At 31.3% G+C, this 20,105-nt stretch overlaps 1 protein-coding gene across 3 annotated transcripts in view; it reads right to left on the reverse strand.

The window, feature by feature from the left end:
- LOC127718034 (uncharacterized) overlaps window positions 1–20,105 on the reverse strand; it is a 55,999-nt gene that overhangs the window by 27,089 nt on the left and 8,805 nt on the right. For all 3 annotated transcript variants that reach the window (XM_052223928.1, XM_052223929.1, XM_052223927.1), the window contains exon 2: window positions 12,197–12,284. In XM_052223928.1, the coding sequence (XP_052079888.1) occupies window positions 12,197–12,223 (27 nt within the window). In that variant the 5' untranslated portion in view covers window positions 12,224–12,284. The remainder of the gene's footprint in view (window positions 1–12,196; window positions 12,285–20,105) is intronic.

Consider the following 20,105-nt stretch of genomic DNA (forward strand, 5'->3'; position numbering starts at 1 on the left):
AAGTAGTAATGTTATATTTATTGTTTTTACAGCAAAACAATGTTCGTTTGATGTGTATGAGCTTTTGATTTTGCCATTTGATTCAGGACTTTCCTTTTTGAATTTTCCTCGGAGTTCAGTATTTTTTGTGATTTTACTTTTTACATTACGTTTAGTATCAACAACATTTCAGTTGACAGCTTTTTTTTTTGGTTTCCTTAGTCATGATAAAAAAAAATTAAAACTAAAAAGCACCTCACAAATTTCTGAATTATAGCTCCTAAATTAGCTATTGAGCAAGGTCATTATAAAAAGATTGACATAGATAAAAGACTTTGTAAATTGTGTTCTTTAAATTCAATTGAAGATTAAATTCAGTTTCTTATGAAATGTCCAGTAATCAAACAACAACGAACAGTTATGTTAGATTCTGTTTTAAGAATATGTTATAATTCAAAAATCTCGATACAAAAACAGATTTATTTGGCCTCTTCCATGTGAACATAGAAGACATTTGCTTTATCACAATAACTGTGGCTTTGATTTGTAATAAATGTTATAAAAAAAAACAAAAAAAGAAAACAACTGCTATGGTTAACTTCATATTATCAAAAGCGTTAGCAGTATTGTTTCTTTACTAATGCCTATTTGTAATCATTATATGTAACATGCCCTTCATGTTCCAATAATTGGTTTAATAAAGTATTCCTATCCGTTTGCGATTTATTGTCATATATTACGAAAAATATATCAAAAGAAATTATCGTTGTTCTATGTTAGCTGCCATTATCTTGTATATGCATTAAATTAGTTTGTTAACTCAAAAACATATACAAAACTTCAGTTAAAACTGAGTGAACCGAGGTATAGAATCATAACTTAAAATAATCAAGGAAAAATCAAACAGGTGAAAAACATATGACTTTTATGGGTTATTCATGTCATATATATTTAACGTTTGTCGAAACTTCTGTTATCTTGTCAGGTGTTTATTCGATGTAGGTATGTTCTTTGTGAGGATCTACAGGAGCACTTTTACAGAACTTTACCGTTAAATTGTCCACTGTTGTTTCTGTACATATAACATAAATCAGAATTTCCGCATACATTTATAAGAATGTGTTTGCTGCATTTGACAATACTGCTAGTTTTGCATGCGTCCTTTTAAGTACTTTGACTTTGCATTAATGAAAACGTACATGGGTCTTTTCTTATTGCTAAAGGCCGTCCCATGACATATATTTGAGTTTATATTCTCCTGATTTGGCCTCTGGTTAATAGTTATCTTTGACAATCACACCACATATAATTAATTTTGTACTAATATGGTAGTACTGATTCAATACCTTCAACTTATTGCATAAAAATAGTACCATATTATTTTCAGTAGAATATTTTTATAAGTACTATATAAAGGCAATAGTAGTATACCGCTGGTCAATAGTCATAAATCGATTTAACTGAAACAAATCCGGGTCACAAACCAAAACTGAGGGAAACACATTAACTATAAGAGAAACAAAACGGAGCAACAGAAACACAGAACTATATTTGTATTTGACGATACCTGTATATAACTATTTGTTACGTAGAGAAATCTCATATTATGTCTCACTTAAATAGTGGAATAAAAAACCTCATGTACGACAGACGCACGTTTCGTCTACAAAAGACTCATCAGTGACTTTGGAATCAAAAAAGTTAAAAGGCCAAATAAAGTACGAAGTTGAAAAGCATTGAGGATAAAATTTCAAAACCGTCAGGAAGATAAAGATGGGACACAGATGATGCCTCCGCTGGCATATAACGCTATAAAAGGACATAACTGAAGAACGTTAAAAGAGATGCAACCCAAATTTGAACTTGATCTGTGTTTTGTGGTTTTGTGTATAAGTTTCATAACATTTGGTTGAGGCAAACTAAAGTTTATTAACGGAAACTTATTTTGAGACGTACGGACGTACACATAGACGTACGTACGGACGGACGGGCGGATGTACAGACGAAAAGAGTAACAAATAATGCCCCCTCCGTTGCGAGGGCATAAAAATATATAGGGCAAACCATTAAACAACTGTATAAAAAAATGGGGTTACTTCCAACAATTCATTAAAATACAATCAAATAATGAAAAAGTCTAAAAAGACTTGTTTGCAGATAAAACTAATTAAGAAAGAAAATTTGGCCGGGAATAATGTCTCGGGAATTTTCATATAAAGTGTAATTGAAAAAAATCATTATAAATCTGTACCATTAACAAGAAGTTCAAAATGATTCACTGAAATTAATGTATTTAAGATGGTATTTAAAAAAAAGGGAAATATATTGCTTTGACTGGTAACTTTTTTTGCTTTATAGCAAAGTAAAAAGGCAAAAGGGATAACAAAATATTTAGGAAATTATGAGATGCCAACATGCTCAAAGTATGAAACCGATAATTAGCAGTAGTCAAGAATTGTAATCTAGAATTCGGAAATTATGTATGACTTCTTAAACAGGACAACTGTATTACCGTCTATTTTGGTAATTTTATATTTCCTTTTCATGTTTTACTGTAATTGATGTGACGACGTTTATCCAAATATTAATTAGCTGAGTATGATAAAGCAAATTTGTTGTATAGCTAGAGTGTGCAGTTTCCTGATAGTGTTGTTCACATATCATTCATTGATATGCCAGATTGTACTTAGTGAGTGTACTGCAATTGCTCTCTACTAGACCATTCTGAACTCATGATTAATCGTTTATTATGTAAATAAACTCATAAACCCAATCTAAAAAATAAAAACAACATGTTATAAATTGCATGCGTCTAAAGCCCTTTTCTGGATTTACCTTCATCAGGAACGCTCAAAGCTGAATACTAGTATTTGAACATAACGGATGTCTAAGAACCGAGACATTTGAAGAGCTATATCACCAAAAAGGACCTAAATGTTCGCGATAATCATTCACGATAAGCTTTTTTTCAATACCTTTGTCAAAAGAGAATCATCGCTCAATTTCAACTTTTTAATAGGTTTTGGATTTCAAATATTTTGGCCTGGGGTATCTTTTAAGAGACATTTATTGATGAAACTAAATTGATACCATTGATGTTATTCAATACTGGACGGAATATACAACAGACTATCAGCAGTGATATATAAACGAAAGTTAGTATAGATTGGGTTTAGGAAACAAGAGCAGTTCTATTTTATAAATCATCTACCCTAAGTTCAGAAGTATATTGCAAAACTGAATATTGTTGTTGATAGTCAGACAAAAATGTTTGGAAAAATACATTAGTTTTGAATTTTCACAGTATTTTGCTCGATCATTTCACATATATAATATATGTATGAAGTATGTGATATGTGTTTACTTTAAATGTTATAGGAAATTATATATATTTTGAAACTTTTACATTTCGACAAGAATAGGTAGCTTCAATAACATTCATAAAGTTCAGTTACTAGTCAAATAAAGGATTAATTAAACGAAAGTTGTAGTTTCAATTCTTTAAATTCTTTAAAAGGTTAATGTAAATAGCTTTCATTAAAAGGATATCAAATTTGAAAAGCTGGTTTCATCTAAAATTTCAAGGCTGTTGCAAACATTCTAATCATAATTCTACAGAATGAGGGAAAACGAAACAATGTACCCTACAGTTATATAAAAAGTGACAGTCCAAAATCACTAGCACACAAAAACACGGTAAAATAACATATCAATTTAGGTTCATGCTACTTCGTTTAAAATACAATTATTGTTAAGACATGGTTCAAATAAAGGCGACAGAAGTTTTTCGATATTAAAATTAAGGCGACAGTAGTTTGTTGATGTTCAAATTAAGGCGACAGTATTTTAGTGATGTTCAAATTAAGGCGACAGTAGTTTATTGATGTTCAAATTAAGGCGACAGTAGTTTGTTGATGTTCAAATTAAGGCGACAGTAGTTTATTGATGTTCAAATTAAGGCGACAGTAGTTTGTTGATGTTCAAATTAAGGCGACAGTAGTTTGTTGATGTTCAAATTAAGGCGAAAGCAGTTTATTGATGTTCAAATTAAGGCGACAGTAGTTTATTGATGTTCAAATTAAGGCGACAGTAGTTTGTTGATGTTCAAATTAAGGCGACAGTAGTTTATTGATGTTCAAATTAAGGCGACAGTAGCTGATCGATGTTCAAATTCTATAAATAGATTTAGATGGAATATCAAGTTAACGAACAATAACTGAGAGAAACGCAAAAGGTGTCTCTTGCTGCGCATGCATCACCAGCCGTGCGAGTCCACAATTAGTGAAATGTCACACATGTGAATAAGAAACTTAGGTAAAATTACAGATTTCATATAAAACATAAACAAATCAGATATGATCTAATATATTTCCTTCTTTGTCAAAATTCTCTGTACCAAAACATCGAGAGAAAAAAACCAAAACATGAAGCAAACTGTATTTACATTTGATTAAAATCACGAGCTTGATTTTGCATGGCTCGATAAATAAAAGCTCTATACCAATGTTCAAAACAAGTATAGTCAGTGTGTGTTGGGTAAGCGTTTGCAAACCATTAACATGTTTCGGGAATTTTCATATAATGAATAAGGGAAAAAATCATTGTTGATCTGTTTCAGTAACAAGATATTCAAATGTATGCCAGTCAGCATTCCGGACAATATACAATCTTATCATACGATACGAGCAAATAAGCTCTAATACGGACAAATCAGCATGTGCAAAACCGATGATGTTGCCCTGTTGATATAACTCATGATTTAATATTTCTTTCGTCCTGGTCCAGTACTGAAAAAGTCACATTAGCCCATGGGCTAATACGGGACGTTTACATGTACTTCCGATTTCAATTGTTTTAACGCCTCACCTAACTTTGGACCTATCATTATGCATCATGCGCTCAAGATAAATTTTTATCATATTTTCTTACTTAAAATAACATTAAAAAAGACCAATTGATGTTCTGTGTTTTGTAACGATTTGAAACGGAAAGATTTCACAGCCTTTCCAAGTAAAATTTTCGATTATTTTCACTGTTTCATTTCCGTTGACCAGTAATCAGAACGCAGACGATTGAGGAGTAAGAATGGTTGAAATGTCTGTTTAATTCTTCCGAGCTACTTTATATTTGCTAGATAAAATGAATTGAATAAGCATAGTTTAAGTAATTGGACGAGAAATCAGAAATGTCATCAATGTTGACAATAAAATGCTCCGCTGAGCGCAGCCTGATACGACCGCAGAGTTTGAACCCTGAACAGTTGGGGCAAATTTGGACACAATATTCAAGCTTGATACTGTCCGAATTTGGATTGTGATCAAATTTTTGACATAATATAGGTTTCTGACACAAAAAAAAGGTGGTGAAAGATCTTATAAATCCATTGCCCAATACTGTGCAATTAAAGATTTCTTCTTGAAACTTTTCAAAAATTCGAAATTTTAAAAATTTAAAAAAAATATGATTCCCTTAAAAAAATTGGGAAAAAAATTCCCCCCCCCAAACTTTTTTAAACCCCCCTTGGAGCAATAACCCCAAAACTCAATCCCAGCCTTTCCTTTGTAGTATGGAACCTTGTAGTACAATTTCAGAGAGATCCATACACTTACACACAAGTTATTGTCTGGAAACTAGAATAATGCTTGTTTTTGGCCCTTTTTTGGCCCCTAATTCTTACATAATTTGGGCAATTAGCCAAAAACTCAATCCCAGTCTTCCCTTTGTTATATGGAACCTTGTGGTACAATGTCAGAGAGATCCATACACTTACACACTAGTTATTGTTTGGAAACTAGAAAAATGCTTGTTTTGGGCCCCTTTTTGGGCCCCTAATTCCTAAACGGTTGGGACCATCATCCCAAAAATCAATCCCAACCCTCCTTTTGTGGTATTGAACCTTCTTAAAAACATTTCATAGAGATCTATTTATTTAAACTAAAGTTATTATCCGGAAACAAATGTGTTTTCGGACGCAGACGCAGGCGCAGACGACGACGCAGACGACGACAACATCATACCATTATACGATCCCAAAAAGTTTTTTGCGGTCGTATAAAAATGCATCGTGACTACCAAAAGACGAGTTCAAATATGAATTCCTGTATCTTATTGGCGGTAAGTTTCTTAGTTTAATCGAAGAATTCGAATTATTTTATAAAAGTGTTATACCTGGCTGTTTCTTTTTTTACCATGTTAGCAGTAGTTTCTTCAGGACCAATACAGCTAAATAAAGGCAATATTAGTATACCGCTGTATAATAGACATAAATCGATTTAACTGAAACAAATCCGGGTCACAAACCAAAACTGAGGGAAACACATCAACTATAATCTCGAATCTATAACAGGGCCAAACATCCAGTTTATAACACTATCTTATAGTGAGTATGAATAACCTAGGGAATAACATAGCCTTTACTTTAGTAATAATCTTTCAATGGTTAATTCATAATAAAGCAAATGAATTTTCTTCAACTTGTGTTACTCTTTGTTCTTTGCGAAACAAAATGAAACCTAGTATAAATTTAGGGCAACAGTAGGTGTTAAATATAAATCATATATAGGTGTAAAGAATCATAAAATACTTTTGTAGAATAGATAATCGTTATGCTCTTTAAATTGCGTTTTAGATATCCATAAATTGTTAAAATAATGACTTTTACGGTATAAGTCATCGATCATTAAACCATTAAATAAGTAAAATTCAAATTAAATAAGTCAAAATTAAATTAAGCCTTAGTTGTTCAATATTTTGTAAAATTAAATTAATATCGGTTCGGGGTCTATGTTTTCTAAAAGGGGCCTATTTGGTATAATTTTCTCAAAATTTTCGTTTATCAACTAATGAATTACCTTCCGACAGAGTTGACCTTACATGATTGTTGAACATCCTTGGCTTTTATCTTTTTTTTTCATTTTCAAAGTTCTTGTTGACGGTCAATCCAGAAAGCACTTCGAACGCAAAACATTACCAAGGTGGTGTACCTATTATTTTACATTCAGAGAAAACAGCACAAAACAGAAAAGATACAAATAACGTAGTCTTGTAGTTCATGAAGGATATGTTTCACTACATTCTCAACATCAGATAACATGAGGCCAAGTTTCATTATCAAGTCTACCAGTCATTCAAGTTAAGTAAATGAAAATAGCACTTTATAAATTTCGAACGTCCGAAGTGCTTTTCTAGATTTACTTTCATCACGAACGCCCAAACCTAAACATATGAAAGTCAGAGACATGTTAATTCGTAAGTAAGACTTGACAACAGGTGCCATTCGTAGAGTATAAATAACTTGTCATTTTGGAAAACCGGAGTTCAGCCCCAGTTTTTCGATGGGGTTATTTTGCACAATTTATGGTTTTTTGTGGTTAGGTTACAAACTGTTGGTTGCCGTTTCTCCGTTTTCTTTTGGGTCTGTTTTTTCATGAACTGTTGTTTTCTATTGCCCCTTGGTGTTTTCAGTTTTATAGCGCGTTTGATATTTGTTTGGTTATTTTCAGCAGACCTTAAAAAGTCTATCTTTTTTTAGTATTATGTACCTTGTTGTTTTTTTGTCTTTTTTTACACTTTTGATTTTTAGTTATACATGTGTATTACAAAAAAGATGCGAAAGGTACCAAAGGGACATTCAAACTCGTCAGTTGAACACAAGCTGACCATTACAAAAAAAAACAATATTCAATAATTAGTGACTAAGTTGTTATTCATGGTTCATGGTCCAAATTATGCATTCAATCATAAACAAATTTCTTATTGTAGATATATGAATATTATAAATTTTCTTAAAAGAAAGGCAATTCTTGCAAATAAAGAATGCTTAGTTACGAAACTGGGGACCCGAAAGAATGTTCTAATGGTTTTGTTGTAATTGTGAAAGCAGGGGGTTGTTCAAACCCATAAATACAGAGAGTGGTAGTTCGATTGTATATATGTTGGACATTTGCTATTATTATGCGTCATGTCAAAATGCCAGATTTTGATCGGTTGATACGAGGGAGACAATTTACTCTATCCTATGGTTAATACTCTATTATTCTTCACAGAGACGCTTGATCAAGTGTGCGCTTTATTAAATACGGATGGTTGTTATGTACAAGACGTCATAGTTTATTACTTTGAATTTGAACTTTAATAGACATTAATAACAGAACATTCAGTATAATGAATTTAATAACACATATCTGAGAGGGTGATAGAGCAGATTGTTACCCCTCGAAAAGACAATGTCAACCTTGGCAAAGCCTCAGCTGAAAATGTTTTCTCGGGGAACAATCTGCTCTATCACCCTCTCAGCTATGTGTTATTTATATACTAATGTTGTTACAAGAAAACACTATTTGTTGAATAAGAAAAAAATCATCTTATCGTCTGCCAAGTAGTATTACGTACAAAAAATCCCAGCATTGTAAAACTATGAACAAAAGTGAGTCGTGTTCTGTTTATCAGATGTTTATAATTTTATTGCTAAATTACGTGTGTGGGATAACAGAGGATAAACAAACAAGAACGATTTTTTTTCTTTCATTTTTGTAATATTTAACACTTTAGTTCTGTACTTACATATATATGACATATCAAATCGCGATCAATGACTTTTGTGGCATAAATATGTATATGTTACTATATGATAAATGTAACCACATGATTATTACATGCACGTTTTGTAAGTAGACAAAAAAAAATTCTATGTAATTTCCAAGAAGGTATTATGTTTCAACCATTTACTTTTCTATATGTTAATATCTGAATACATAAAGTTTATTGCATTTGTCTATGTTCCTACATTGTTATTGTGCATCTGTGTTTACTCTTCTTTTTTGTCTTTATAATGTATAAAAAAACATATCATGATCTAATTTATTATTCTTGTATTTTCATGAATTGTACATGATTTCATCTCTAAAAATAACAAAACATAATATTTCATAACTTTTTAAAAGTTTATATTTGACATCATTTGTCTTCTTTATTTTGAGGTAAAGTAGAAATGACACAACGTCTATGCAGAACTTTACAAGTACTTTTTTAACATAGATATTTCTTTGTAAAAAAACTAAACAAATATAACAACTTTTTATCTTAGTAAGAAACTAAAAAAAATATATAAACTTTTTATCTTTGAAAGAAACTAAACAAATTTAACAACTTTTTATCTTTGTAAGAAAATACTTAAGCATTTCAAGACTACCTACGGTGATTACTAATTTTGATCATATTATTTTGGAGATGCAATTTAACCAGATATAATAATACACACTCATCAAAAAGAGTTCCATGTATTGTTTAGTTATATGATATTTCCCACAAAACGTAACAAATATTTAGCGTAAAATATCATACGGTATTGCCCTAGTGCAAAGATAGCTTCAAATTAACGACAACAAAATATATTTTTAATAGCTTTTTTCAATTTCTTTTTTCAAAACTTTCAGTTGCAAAACATTAAATGCTTAACTTCTGCCTCAATTAGGTAAAATGGTCAAATATAGTTTAATCACCGGCCTAGTTGTCAGTACTTCTGTGCGTATATGAAATATATACTTGATACGGCCCTTTTTTGTACAATAAAACTTGTATTTCACATGTCATATTAAGGTAAATAAGAAACAAAAGTGTTAAATATTAGTATTGTTGAGGGACAGAAATTAGTATACCTTTCCTTCTTATCTCCGTGAGTGAAAGATTTACGAATGAGAAAGATATTTCAGAAAGAACTCAACCGAAAAATATAATTATCCATACTACAGACGATAAAATACAGCTACAATTTAATATTACTAGCTTATATTCTATCACTAACTTCGAAGATACTGGAAACAAAATTTAACTTGTTGATAAGAAAAAAAGTAATGTATACAGTCTTATATCGACCACAGTGTTTCCATGTTATGTATTTTGCAAAATCGTTTGGAATTTTGGGTCCCTAATGCTCTTCATCTTCGTATTTTACTTGGGCTTTTGATTTTTTTTTTATCCGAGCGTCGTTCGTTTTGTAGACGAAACGCAAGTCTATGTATATACCTCCAATCAATATCAGGTGTCTCTGCATGAATGGAAAAACTATATATCAAATCAAAAGATGTTTTTCAGGATTGTTATTTCGCCTGGAATTATTACTACTTTCAACATTTTTCAGGTAGGTGCGAGCAATCATTATCAGTTTGTTATTTTGCCTCGTAAAGTCTGTACTTTAAGTTTTATATCATTCTCTGTTCACAACGCTACCCTTGACATAGCCCTAAGAGATCAAGGTACTTAACCAAAACTTTTCTATTAATATTTTAGTGTTTGGCTTGTAGGAAGACTTGGTCGTTTTACTTTTTATTTGTTGCGCTTAGATATATTACCTAACTTCTTTAATTGTATTTCATGATATACTTCTTGACAATCATTTAGGCTCCGACTGTTCATCTTTTGTTTTGGGACGTGGGTCTTTTAAAATAAATTGTTTGATTCTAAATTTCTTGACAAAAATAATCAGTTCCAAAAGAAAAATGAACTATTACTGTTTTTCCGCTCAAAATTGGGGTGTGTGAGGGGCAAATAAGACATCAAGTTTCAAAAACAAAATTTTGCTCGTATAATATGGTTCATGAAAAATAATTTGTATTTAAATAAAGTCGATAAAATTGTTTGAAACGAGAGAAAAAAACCTGCACCTTCAACCACACACACACACATACAAAAAATGAAATACGGCGTCATCTATATATTGAAGCGCAAAAGATTTTTACGCAGTAAAATATTGGGATGAAAAGCTATCCCCAAAATTACTGGCCCAAAATTCGAACAATTTTGTTCTGAAATAAATCGTGCGCATGATTAATCCCAAATATGATTGAATAGTAAATCAAGATTTGTAACAAGCTTTGTATATGCTTTTATTTTACTTAGTGTATATGCTCAATATCCGCTAAAGCCTAACATTTTTAAAAGTAGTCAATCGCACCACAACATCTTATTTTTATGAAAACTCGGCCACTTCTATGAATATGAATGAGACCTATACTAAATAATAAATAAATAACGTTGATGAGATTATTTAGTTCATGTAATTGTACATAATAAGGACACCTTATGATCATTTTAGATACAGTATAGTCGTCTGATCTGTTACTGTGATGTCCTTATACCCATTGTGACATTTTGACTGAGTTTGAATTCGAATGACGGACGATGCTTGCATACCAGGAGACGCTTACTCTATCGACGCTCCATTTCAAGTGCGTGCGATTCCATCGGGTTTTGTCTGTTACCTTGATTTGTCTCTTTCAAATCGATTTAAGCGATTTGAACATCGGTATACTACTGTCGCCTTTATTAAAATTGAGAATGGAAATGGTGAATTTTTTAAAGAGACAACAACCCGACCATAGAGCAGACAACAAATTAAGCTAGTTCTATACAAATTTTTTTAGGTGGATCGGATAGTAAAACAAAGGAAGCGCAAAAATACCATGTTCCTTAGATCTATTCGTTGACGAAAATTTCATTTTAGCGTCATTCATGTGGCATGTTGTAACGACAGGAACGTCCTGAATCACACGCTAGTATTTTTTTTTTTTTTTTAAATATACGAGTAAATTCCTGAGAGATTTATTTGTCTTTTAATGTCGTCTGTGTTTCCGTGTTGTTGTCAAAGTGCATCGAACAACTGCATGTTAATTAACAACCTCAAAACAAACTTGACCTTTCAGTTAACCTTCACAGATGTACAAATATACATATAGCTCGGTATCTTTAATGAGATACATATAGATACGTAATCGTAGTAATATCTGCATTTACATGAAATTCGATATATTTTTAAAAAAACATTTACACAAAAATACTGAATTCAAATGTAAATTCAAAAAGGGGAAGTCTATAAAATCAAACGTTAGACTTTATCAACCAACGGAACGAAATCAAATCAACTATCATACTGTCCTAGTCCTAACTTTGTACGGGCATTTCCCAAAGAAAATGAAAGGTTACACCTGGTTTTATAGCTTGCTAAACTTCCCACTTCTGGTCATAATCATTATCTATATAAAAATAAGGGAGATGTGGTATGATTGCCAATGAGACAACTATGCACCAAAGTTCAAATGAAGTAGGTCTGCCTATTTCATGTATTTTCATAACGGTTAACAGCACATTTTTGTTGACCTTAGAAGCATATCACCTTCACCTTCACCTGACTGCAGTAAAGATAAATGTATGAAAAACTTACTATTCGGATTATATGACATCCCGCCATATTGTTTGATCCACAATTTTCTATATACTTTTGGCAAATCTAAGATATACTTTCCATAAACCTATAAGAAGAAATAGCAAAACAATGAATCAACGACAACAAGGCAATCCGTCAAAACTGCGTGATGAATACAATATAAATATTGTGCGATACATATCAATTTATTGTTGTATTATAAAATTATGTGGTTAAAGTAAAAGAAAAAATTAATTTATCGTTAGCCATAAAACAATAGTGGCTTTTTGTGGAAAAGGTGCACATTTCTACAATTTGAATAATTAAATCATTTGGGTAAAAAAGTAATAATTGTTTATTTTTATCAATCATTTGTTTGTTTCTGTGGGAAGATAAAGCAAATGAGAAATGAGTATTTTTGTGGTGAGATAAGACAATTGAGAAATGAGTTCAATTATGAAATCAGGAATGTTTTGCAATGATAATTTTAACTGTTTTTAGCAGGGCTATAACTTTCTTTTTACATAATTCAGATAAACCAAAGGTTGGTGTGTTAAGAAAATGTGTAGATATATTTTGAATATTTCTGAAATTTGTAAGAAAGAAAGAAGCATGTGTTAAACGATCAATTGAATAAAACAAAATTCAAAGGAAAAGCTACAGTAGATTATGAACATCTAAAAGATGATGGACAAAGACGTCCTACAAATAAATCAAGCAAAGGTAACTGATAAAGATTTTTAGGTTACTCTCAAATAATGTATATAAATTGTAAATCGAATCTTAAAAATCGGTGATGAGACTTGGCATCAGTTGTGATTTTAATCAAATTTTAAAACGTCTTTAAAGCAGTATTACTGTGTCTATTGGACATTCCTTCTTTTTAAAAAATTAAAAAATCAAATTTTAATTTTGATTTCTGAAATACTTGCTCACAAATGATTCTATCCAACGATCTTTTATTATCTATTACTGTGTTTGTTTCTATAAAAAGCTGTCTTTGATGGGCACAATACTTTATACACGTTTCAGATTTTCGGACAGATAAGAGGTAAAACGCAGAAAATTCAAAATTGATAAAAATAGTTGTTTTTTATCCAATTATTTTAAATCAGTTAAGCCTTTAGCAATATTAATGTGGACAAATACAAGCGTTTACAGTTCTTACCTTTAACGCTCACAATATTTAACAAATTTCCTGTGTTTATCATAAAAGTTAAGTAATATTTAATTTAATGATTAAACCTTTTAAGTGAACGTTTGTTATTTAGTTTTTATTCATTAAAACAATACACGTAATGCGGATTGGAGTAATGAAACGAAAGAAAAGACTGGTCGGAATAAAGGTTAAAGATTTTTACATACTAAGTAATACAACAGATGACATAACCAGGAAAGTGTGCCGTTTTACGTATGTGTTTACTTTGAAACTGGCATCAATTTACTTCCGTGAGGGAGTGCAAGCAACCATAAAAACGTAATCTGACGGAAAACATTAGCATGTAATTATTACAGTGTAAACTGGAAGTAAATAATTACTACATCTATCAAATATAAAAGACCGAATATTTGACATAAATATTTTACTTGCGGAAATTCAGTCATGTCATAAAATCAATATTGTTCCCAATTAAAATTTTCTACTCATGAATGTGAAGCAACACACGGCAGTTTAAAACATCCTAAATCACAAAATTCACCTAAAAATACACAAAGAAACTTTAATTACCTGAGATAAAGCAAAACTAAACTAAAGATAGTTTAGGTAATCAAATGATTGTTTAGTGTTGTCTAAACCCCGTGATATATATACGATTTCCAGCAACCACAACCCACATAAAAATATTACACACGGAAATCAAAAAAGTTTAATGGTTTACCGAAACAACGTTTAGATACCTTAGATACATTAAAATGTTTTTGTCAATAAATCCCTCAAAAAAAAACTAATGTGAGTTAAATCCTGTCAGTCCCTTAAACCACATTAGGATAACTACAGGGACATAAACATCTTAATTTTCAAAACTTACCAATGCAAAAATTAACAACAACAAAAACACGAGAGTCATCTAAAAATCTAATTTACCAAAAATACACTGCGTCATCAAAACCTACTTGATATATATATAATAGCCGAACATATCTTTAAACGAAACTCACCTTCAAATACCTAAAATACTAGTAATCCAATATGTGCTACCTATTCAACCTTCATTCCCGGTCTTTTGTTGACCATAAGTTCAATGCCTTTTAGATGTATGTCTGCTTTCTTATTCATGTATACATTTAATTTCCTGTCATATAGATTATGATTGCAATACATTGAATATGGCAATTCGTCTGTGTTGTCGATTTTGTGCAAGTAGTTATTCAAGTAGAAACTCTTACTCCTACTTTCCGTTTATAATCATTCAAAGACATTCTACGTCCTTACCCTCTTCTAACTAGATAGAAATTACATCTCGTGTGAGATCAGTTTTATAAACTTTTCAATTTTTTCAATAGAATATGGAATGATCTATGTTTTAAACTCAAAGGTATTCAGACACGTTTACATAACTTGTATGTGTAACGAATATTAAACCCACCAGGTTGTTCAAATCGGTAACGAAAAAAGATCGATGAACAAGGTCTATCGAAAAATAAAGAAAAAAAAGGTGCCAATGTTTGCGTTTTGTTTTTAGTCTATTTTGATTGACTTGCCGCAGACAGTGTCCTGTAAAAGACTTCACGTTCATACAAACCACCTGTAGCTTAAGTTAAGTATTTCCTTATTGCTATATAAACGTCATTTAAGAATGTAAATACAATGTAGAAATCTTTAGTTCACAACGTGATACTATATGATGTAAACAGCATTATATTGACCAATTTTAAAAACCATTATATGCACAGGAATGTACCTGTTTATCATTTTAAAGCTGTTTACAAACTAAAAAAAAATGTGGAGGAAAATAACAATGAAAAAAGCTCATTAGTCAAAGATATACCTATAAAATCATGGCAAAAAAACGAACAGACTAACAAAAGTCTTTCGACACACGAAATTCATAGTGTTATATTCATCAGCTACAAAACACAACAAAGAAAACTAAAAAATGAGCAACACACCCGCTTATGTCACGATAGAGGAAAAGAGGACAGAAGATTGCTAACGCCTATTGTAACATATCCGTAGTCATCTGAGAGAGATGCCTTGGAAAAACTCCCATAAAATGAAGAAAAAAAACTTAACGGTATTTAATTCAAAATGCGGAAAATTTACTTTTAAGCTCACGTACACCTTCATTGTAAATCATAAGAGTATCAGCAGGAGCTGAATACATACTCTTTTAATAATCTTAACGGATTCATTAACGATACACAATAACACTTAACTATAAAAATTGGTTAATTGTCGAAAGATAACTTTTCATTTAGTATGCACTTTTTTACTGTTTCTTCCCCAGAAAATTAACATTTTCATATGAACATATTATATTGATTATATAAGTATGACAAAATAAGGAGAAATATTTTAAACGACTGACTTTACATTAGTTCTTGATTTATTTTAATGCAACAATGTGTTATTTACGCTTAAACCATCACTACCAGAGCTCCAGCCTTAATTAGAATAAGTATAAAGACTACATTTTAAGTAAAAACTTAAAAAACTTATTACAATTTTACAATTATACATAGTAAATCGTCCTTTTAGTGATAAATTTGGGTCAAATCTCGTAAATCGATTTGGAAGAGACAAATCAAGATATCAAACAGAAACTAAGGGAATTCCAAAAGGGTCGAATCTTGTGAAACAGGTATATGAAAGTTCAGACATGAAACGTCAGAAATGGTTGACAAGGAGAAAACACATTTAATTATTTGGTAAGCCACACTAAAAGGTATGTTTATCACATTTGTAATTTGGGATTTTCATGGCTGTTGAAAATGTTACAAAAATATTCAAAATAGTTTGTTGGTTAACTAACATAAGTGTTTTTCGTTATCTTACATAAAACTCTCAACTTTTTCAGATTGTAAAAAAACATATTTGAATACCACACAATTAAATGGTCAGTATTATGATCACCACTTTTGACATGATTAACATAACCTATTTAAAATATATCTATACGTGAACAATATGTGCAATGAGTTAATGAATTACACAAAACCAAAGACAGTTGTATTTCGCTCTGTCCTTCACATATATACCATGCAGACAGAGACAAAATTATTGTTGGTCAATGTTTTTCTATGAAAAATCTGTAATAAAAGCTGTCATTGATCATGGTAAGTCATAACAATGAGTTAAACAGTGGTAATAACTTTCACAGTCACGGAGGATGTGCTTTTATTAGTTAGCACTGTTTGAACTCTTTGTCGTCGGAAGAGGTAAAACACGTCTTCTGCGAACAGAAATTGATAGCTCAAACGTTTTCTTATCATGATATTTAATAGTTATTGATAATTCTTAAAGTGATAGGCGTGCTTTGCTCCAACTTCAAAAATCATTATATGCACAGGAATGGTAGTTTATTCTCTTAAAGATGTTTACAGAATAATCAAAAAGAGGCGGGAAAATGCCGAAGAAATCATCAAAATTCCTTAGTCAAAGAGAGACTCATAAAATCATAGCAAAAAAAACGAAAAGACAAACAACAGTCTATCAATGCACAAAACACAACATAGAAACCTAAAATCTGATCAAAACGAAAACAGGATTGATCATAGTTGCTCTTGAAGAGTAAGCAGATCCTACTCTACGTGTGGAACCACCTGTATGTCTGGTATTAAATACAAATTATGTGTTAAGCCGCACCAGGTTATGACACATTAGAGGAAAAGAGGGTCATCTGAGAGAAATGCCCTTGAGACAATACTCAATTAATTAAAAGAAAAACTTAACGGTATTGGATTCGAATGCGGAAAAGTGGCATCTAACGTCACGTAGACTTTCATTATACATCATATTATGAATTTGAAGGAGCTTAATACGTACTTTTTTGATAATTCATAACGGATTCCTCGATTCAGCGATTGACGTTACCAGAGTTCTTGATTATATCTTAATGCAACAATATGTTATTTACGCCCAAACCATCGCTACCAGCACTCATATATTATTTAGAATAAGTATATAGTCTACATTTAAAGTATCAACGTCGGAAAAGAAACTTATGACAATAACAAATGGCTAATCGTCCTTTTGTGATAAATTTTGGTCAAATCTCGTAAATTTATTAGGAAGAGACAAATCAAGGCAAACTGAGGAAATCACATGAACTCCAAAAGGAGCGAAACATGTAAAGCATAAATATCGATATCAACTTTTGGTCAAAATATATTTATTTTGCGCGATTTTTTAACGATTGGAATTTTTGCAATAAGGAACTTTGGATTGTTCATCTGTCTTCCTGTTGTCGATAATTATTATCAATTTTGAACGTTATTAACGATATATGTCACTCTTTCATTCAGACTATACAACAGAAATTAGTCTTTAAAATGGAAAAAGTTATTCCAACGGAAGCTCCGCCTGCTACTCACCATTATTGTCAAAATAACATTAATGGTACCAATTTTTGTTTTCACTAGATGCACTTCGACAATTATTGTCTCTTCAGTGATACACGAAGCCAAATATATAAGAGCCCAAAACCAAATGCAAACATTTGAAAAGCTAATAAAACCAAATAGTACCAAAAGTAAAGCAATACCCAGACAAGGTATCAGAGTTATGCATGAGGACGATATGTTCCTTAGTTTAAAATCATTTGGAAATTTATAACAGCAAATATGTACTGAGGGATTTTTATGGCTGTTGACAAACTTTACAAAAACATTCACAAGAGTTTGTTGGTTAACAAATTTACGTGTTATTCGTTATCTTACATAAAACTCTCAACGTTTTCAGATTGTTAATATACATATTTAAATACCATACGATCGATGGTCAGTTATTATTATCGCCACCTTTTGACATAATTAAAGTGACCTAATTAAAATGTTTCTACATATGAACAATTCGTGTAATGAGTAAATAAATTAAATAGAAAAGGAGACACTTGTATACCGCTCTGTCCTTCTCATATATACCATGCAGACTAAGACAAAATTATTGTCGGTTAATGTTTTTCTATGAATAATCTGTAATAAAAGCTTTCATTGATCATGGTAAGTCATAACAAAACAATGAGTTAAACAGTGGTAATAACTTTCACAGTCACGGAGGATGTGCTTTTATTAGTTAGCAGTGTTTCAACTATTTGTCAGCACTGTTTTAACTCTTTGTCGTCGGAGGTAAAAATGTCTTCTGCGCAGAGAAATTGATAGCTCAAACGTTTTGTTATCATGATCCTTAATAGCTGTTGATAATTTTTAAGATTATTGGGCGTGCTTTATCCCAGAAAGACTTTTTATGCGCACGGAAATCATATCATATGCTTTTTATATTTTATCTTAATTTTAGACCAATTTCACTTCTAAACTTTATCATTTCTCGGAACATTTCGTGGATATGACTTTTACAAATGCAGTACAAGTGTAACATAGCAGAAAGTGTCCTGTTAGTGTATGATAAAACTTATACAGGGTTACATGAATTAAACAAAATGCTTCTCAAAAAAAACTCTCGCACATTCATTAGATCAAGAAAATCGCAAACATTACGTATCACTACATGCAGTAAGTTGATAATGCAACTATGAAATGTTTGTGATTTTGATATGTATCCTAGTATATTATTTTCAAATAAAACATGTCAGTGTCTTATAAGGCAAGTGAAGATTTGCAAGACGAGACTAGTATAGAAAACAATTGAAAAACAACAAAGAGTTTGAATTTTCAGCGTGTTGTAAATCATTACAACACAAATCTAATGTTTACCATCGTTTTTTTACAGGAAAACCAGTTCAACTTTAGCAAAAGTCAACATGTTATAGGCAAAAAAAAGTTTTGTGTTGTGCAAGGAAAACATATCTATGATATCTTTGATAGTTGGCCTTAGATGGATTTGGCTATTTTGTATGTCCTTTTTGGTTTATAGCTCTTCAACATTTTCGGTTCTTATACATCCTTGTCTTTCAAATATTCGGCTTTGAGCGTTCCTGATGAAGGTAAATCCAGAAAAGCGACAGACGCATGAAATTTATTACGTGTTATTTTCAATTTTTTTATATTTGATTAATGGGATATGAATACGAAATTTCAAATAATGCCTTAAACCTGTTGGCGCGCCTGGTATCACTTTGCAATTCGTGCGATTATGACTGCTTTCATTCCAATGGTTGTTCTTAATTCCTTCTTTTTAAAATGTCATGCATCAAATACAGCCTTCATATATCATAAATTCTGTATAAGATGGGCCTATGCCTTTCAAGCTGACTACTAATGATTCGTTGTCACAATTATGTCAGACATTACCAGATGTGACTTATCACTGGATGTTTACTTGTCATAAGTAATACAACGGGTGTTCCTAGTTCGAGCCCAATTGTTTGCTGGGGTTCAAGTTGCTCAATATTTGGTTTTCTGTAAAGTGCTTTACAGGTAGTTTTGTTTCTTCGCTGTGGCTTTTTTTTGTTTTTTGCGGTTTCCGGTTCTGTTTGTCTTTGACTTATGGTGTTTGATTTGCCGTTTGTACTGAATAGGAATTAGGGATATCTAAAAAAACCTTCGAACAATTCTTGAAAAGAATATATAGAATTTGGTTCGATATATGAGTATATTCACATAATAAGACAAAACGTAGAGTGAAAATAAGATAGACTTTGAACGAAAAGCATTGAAGGGTGGGAGAAATAAACATATTCCGATTTATTTAATTTCACCGTCATTCCATTCGCCAGAAAAGGTTTTCCTTCGAATCATATGAAATATCAAGAATTGTGCACTATCAGCACATAGAAATCATATCGGAAGAAACAACATTTATGAAATC

Source organism: Mytilus californianus, unplaced genomic scaffold (assembly GCF_021869535.1).
Source record: "Mytilus californianus isolate M0D057914Y unplaced genomic scaffold, xbMytCali1.0.p SCAF_10, whole genome shotgun sequence".
In the NCBI taxonomy this organism is placed as follows: Eukaryota; Metazoa; Mollusca; class Bivalvia; order Mytilida; family Mytilidae; genus Mytilus; species Mytilus californianus.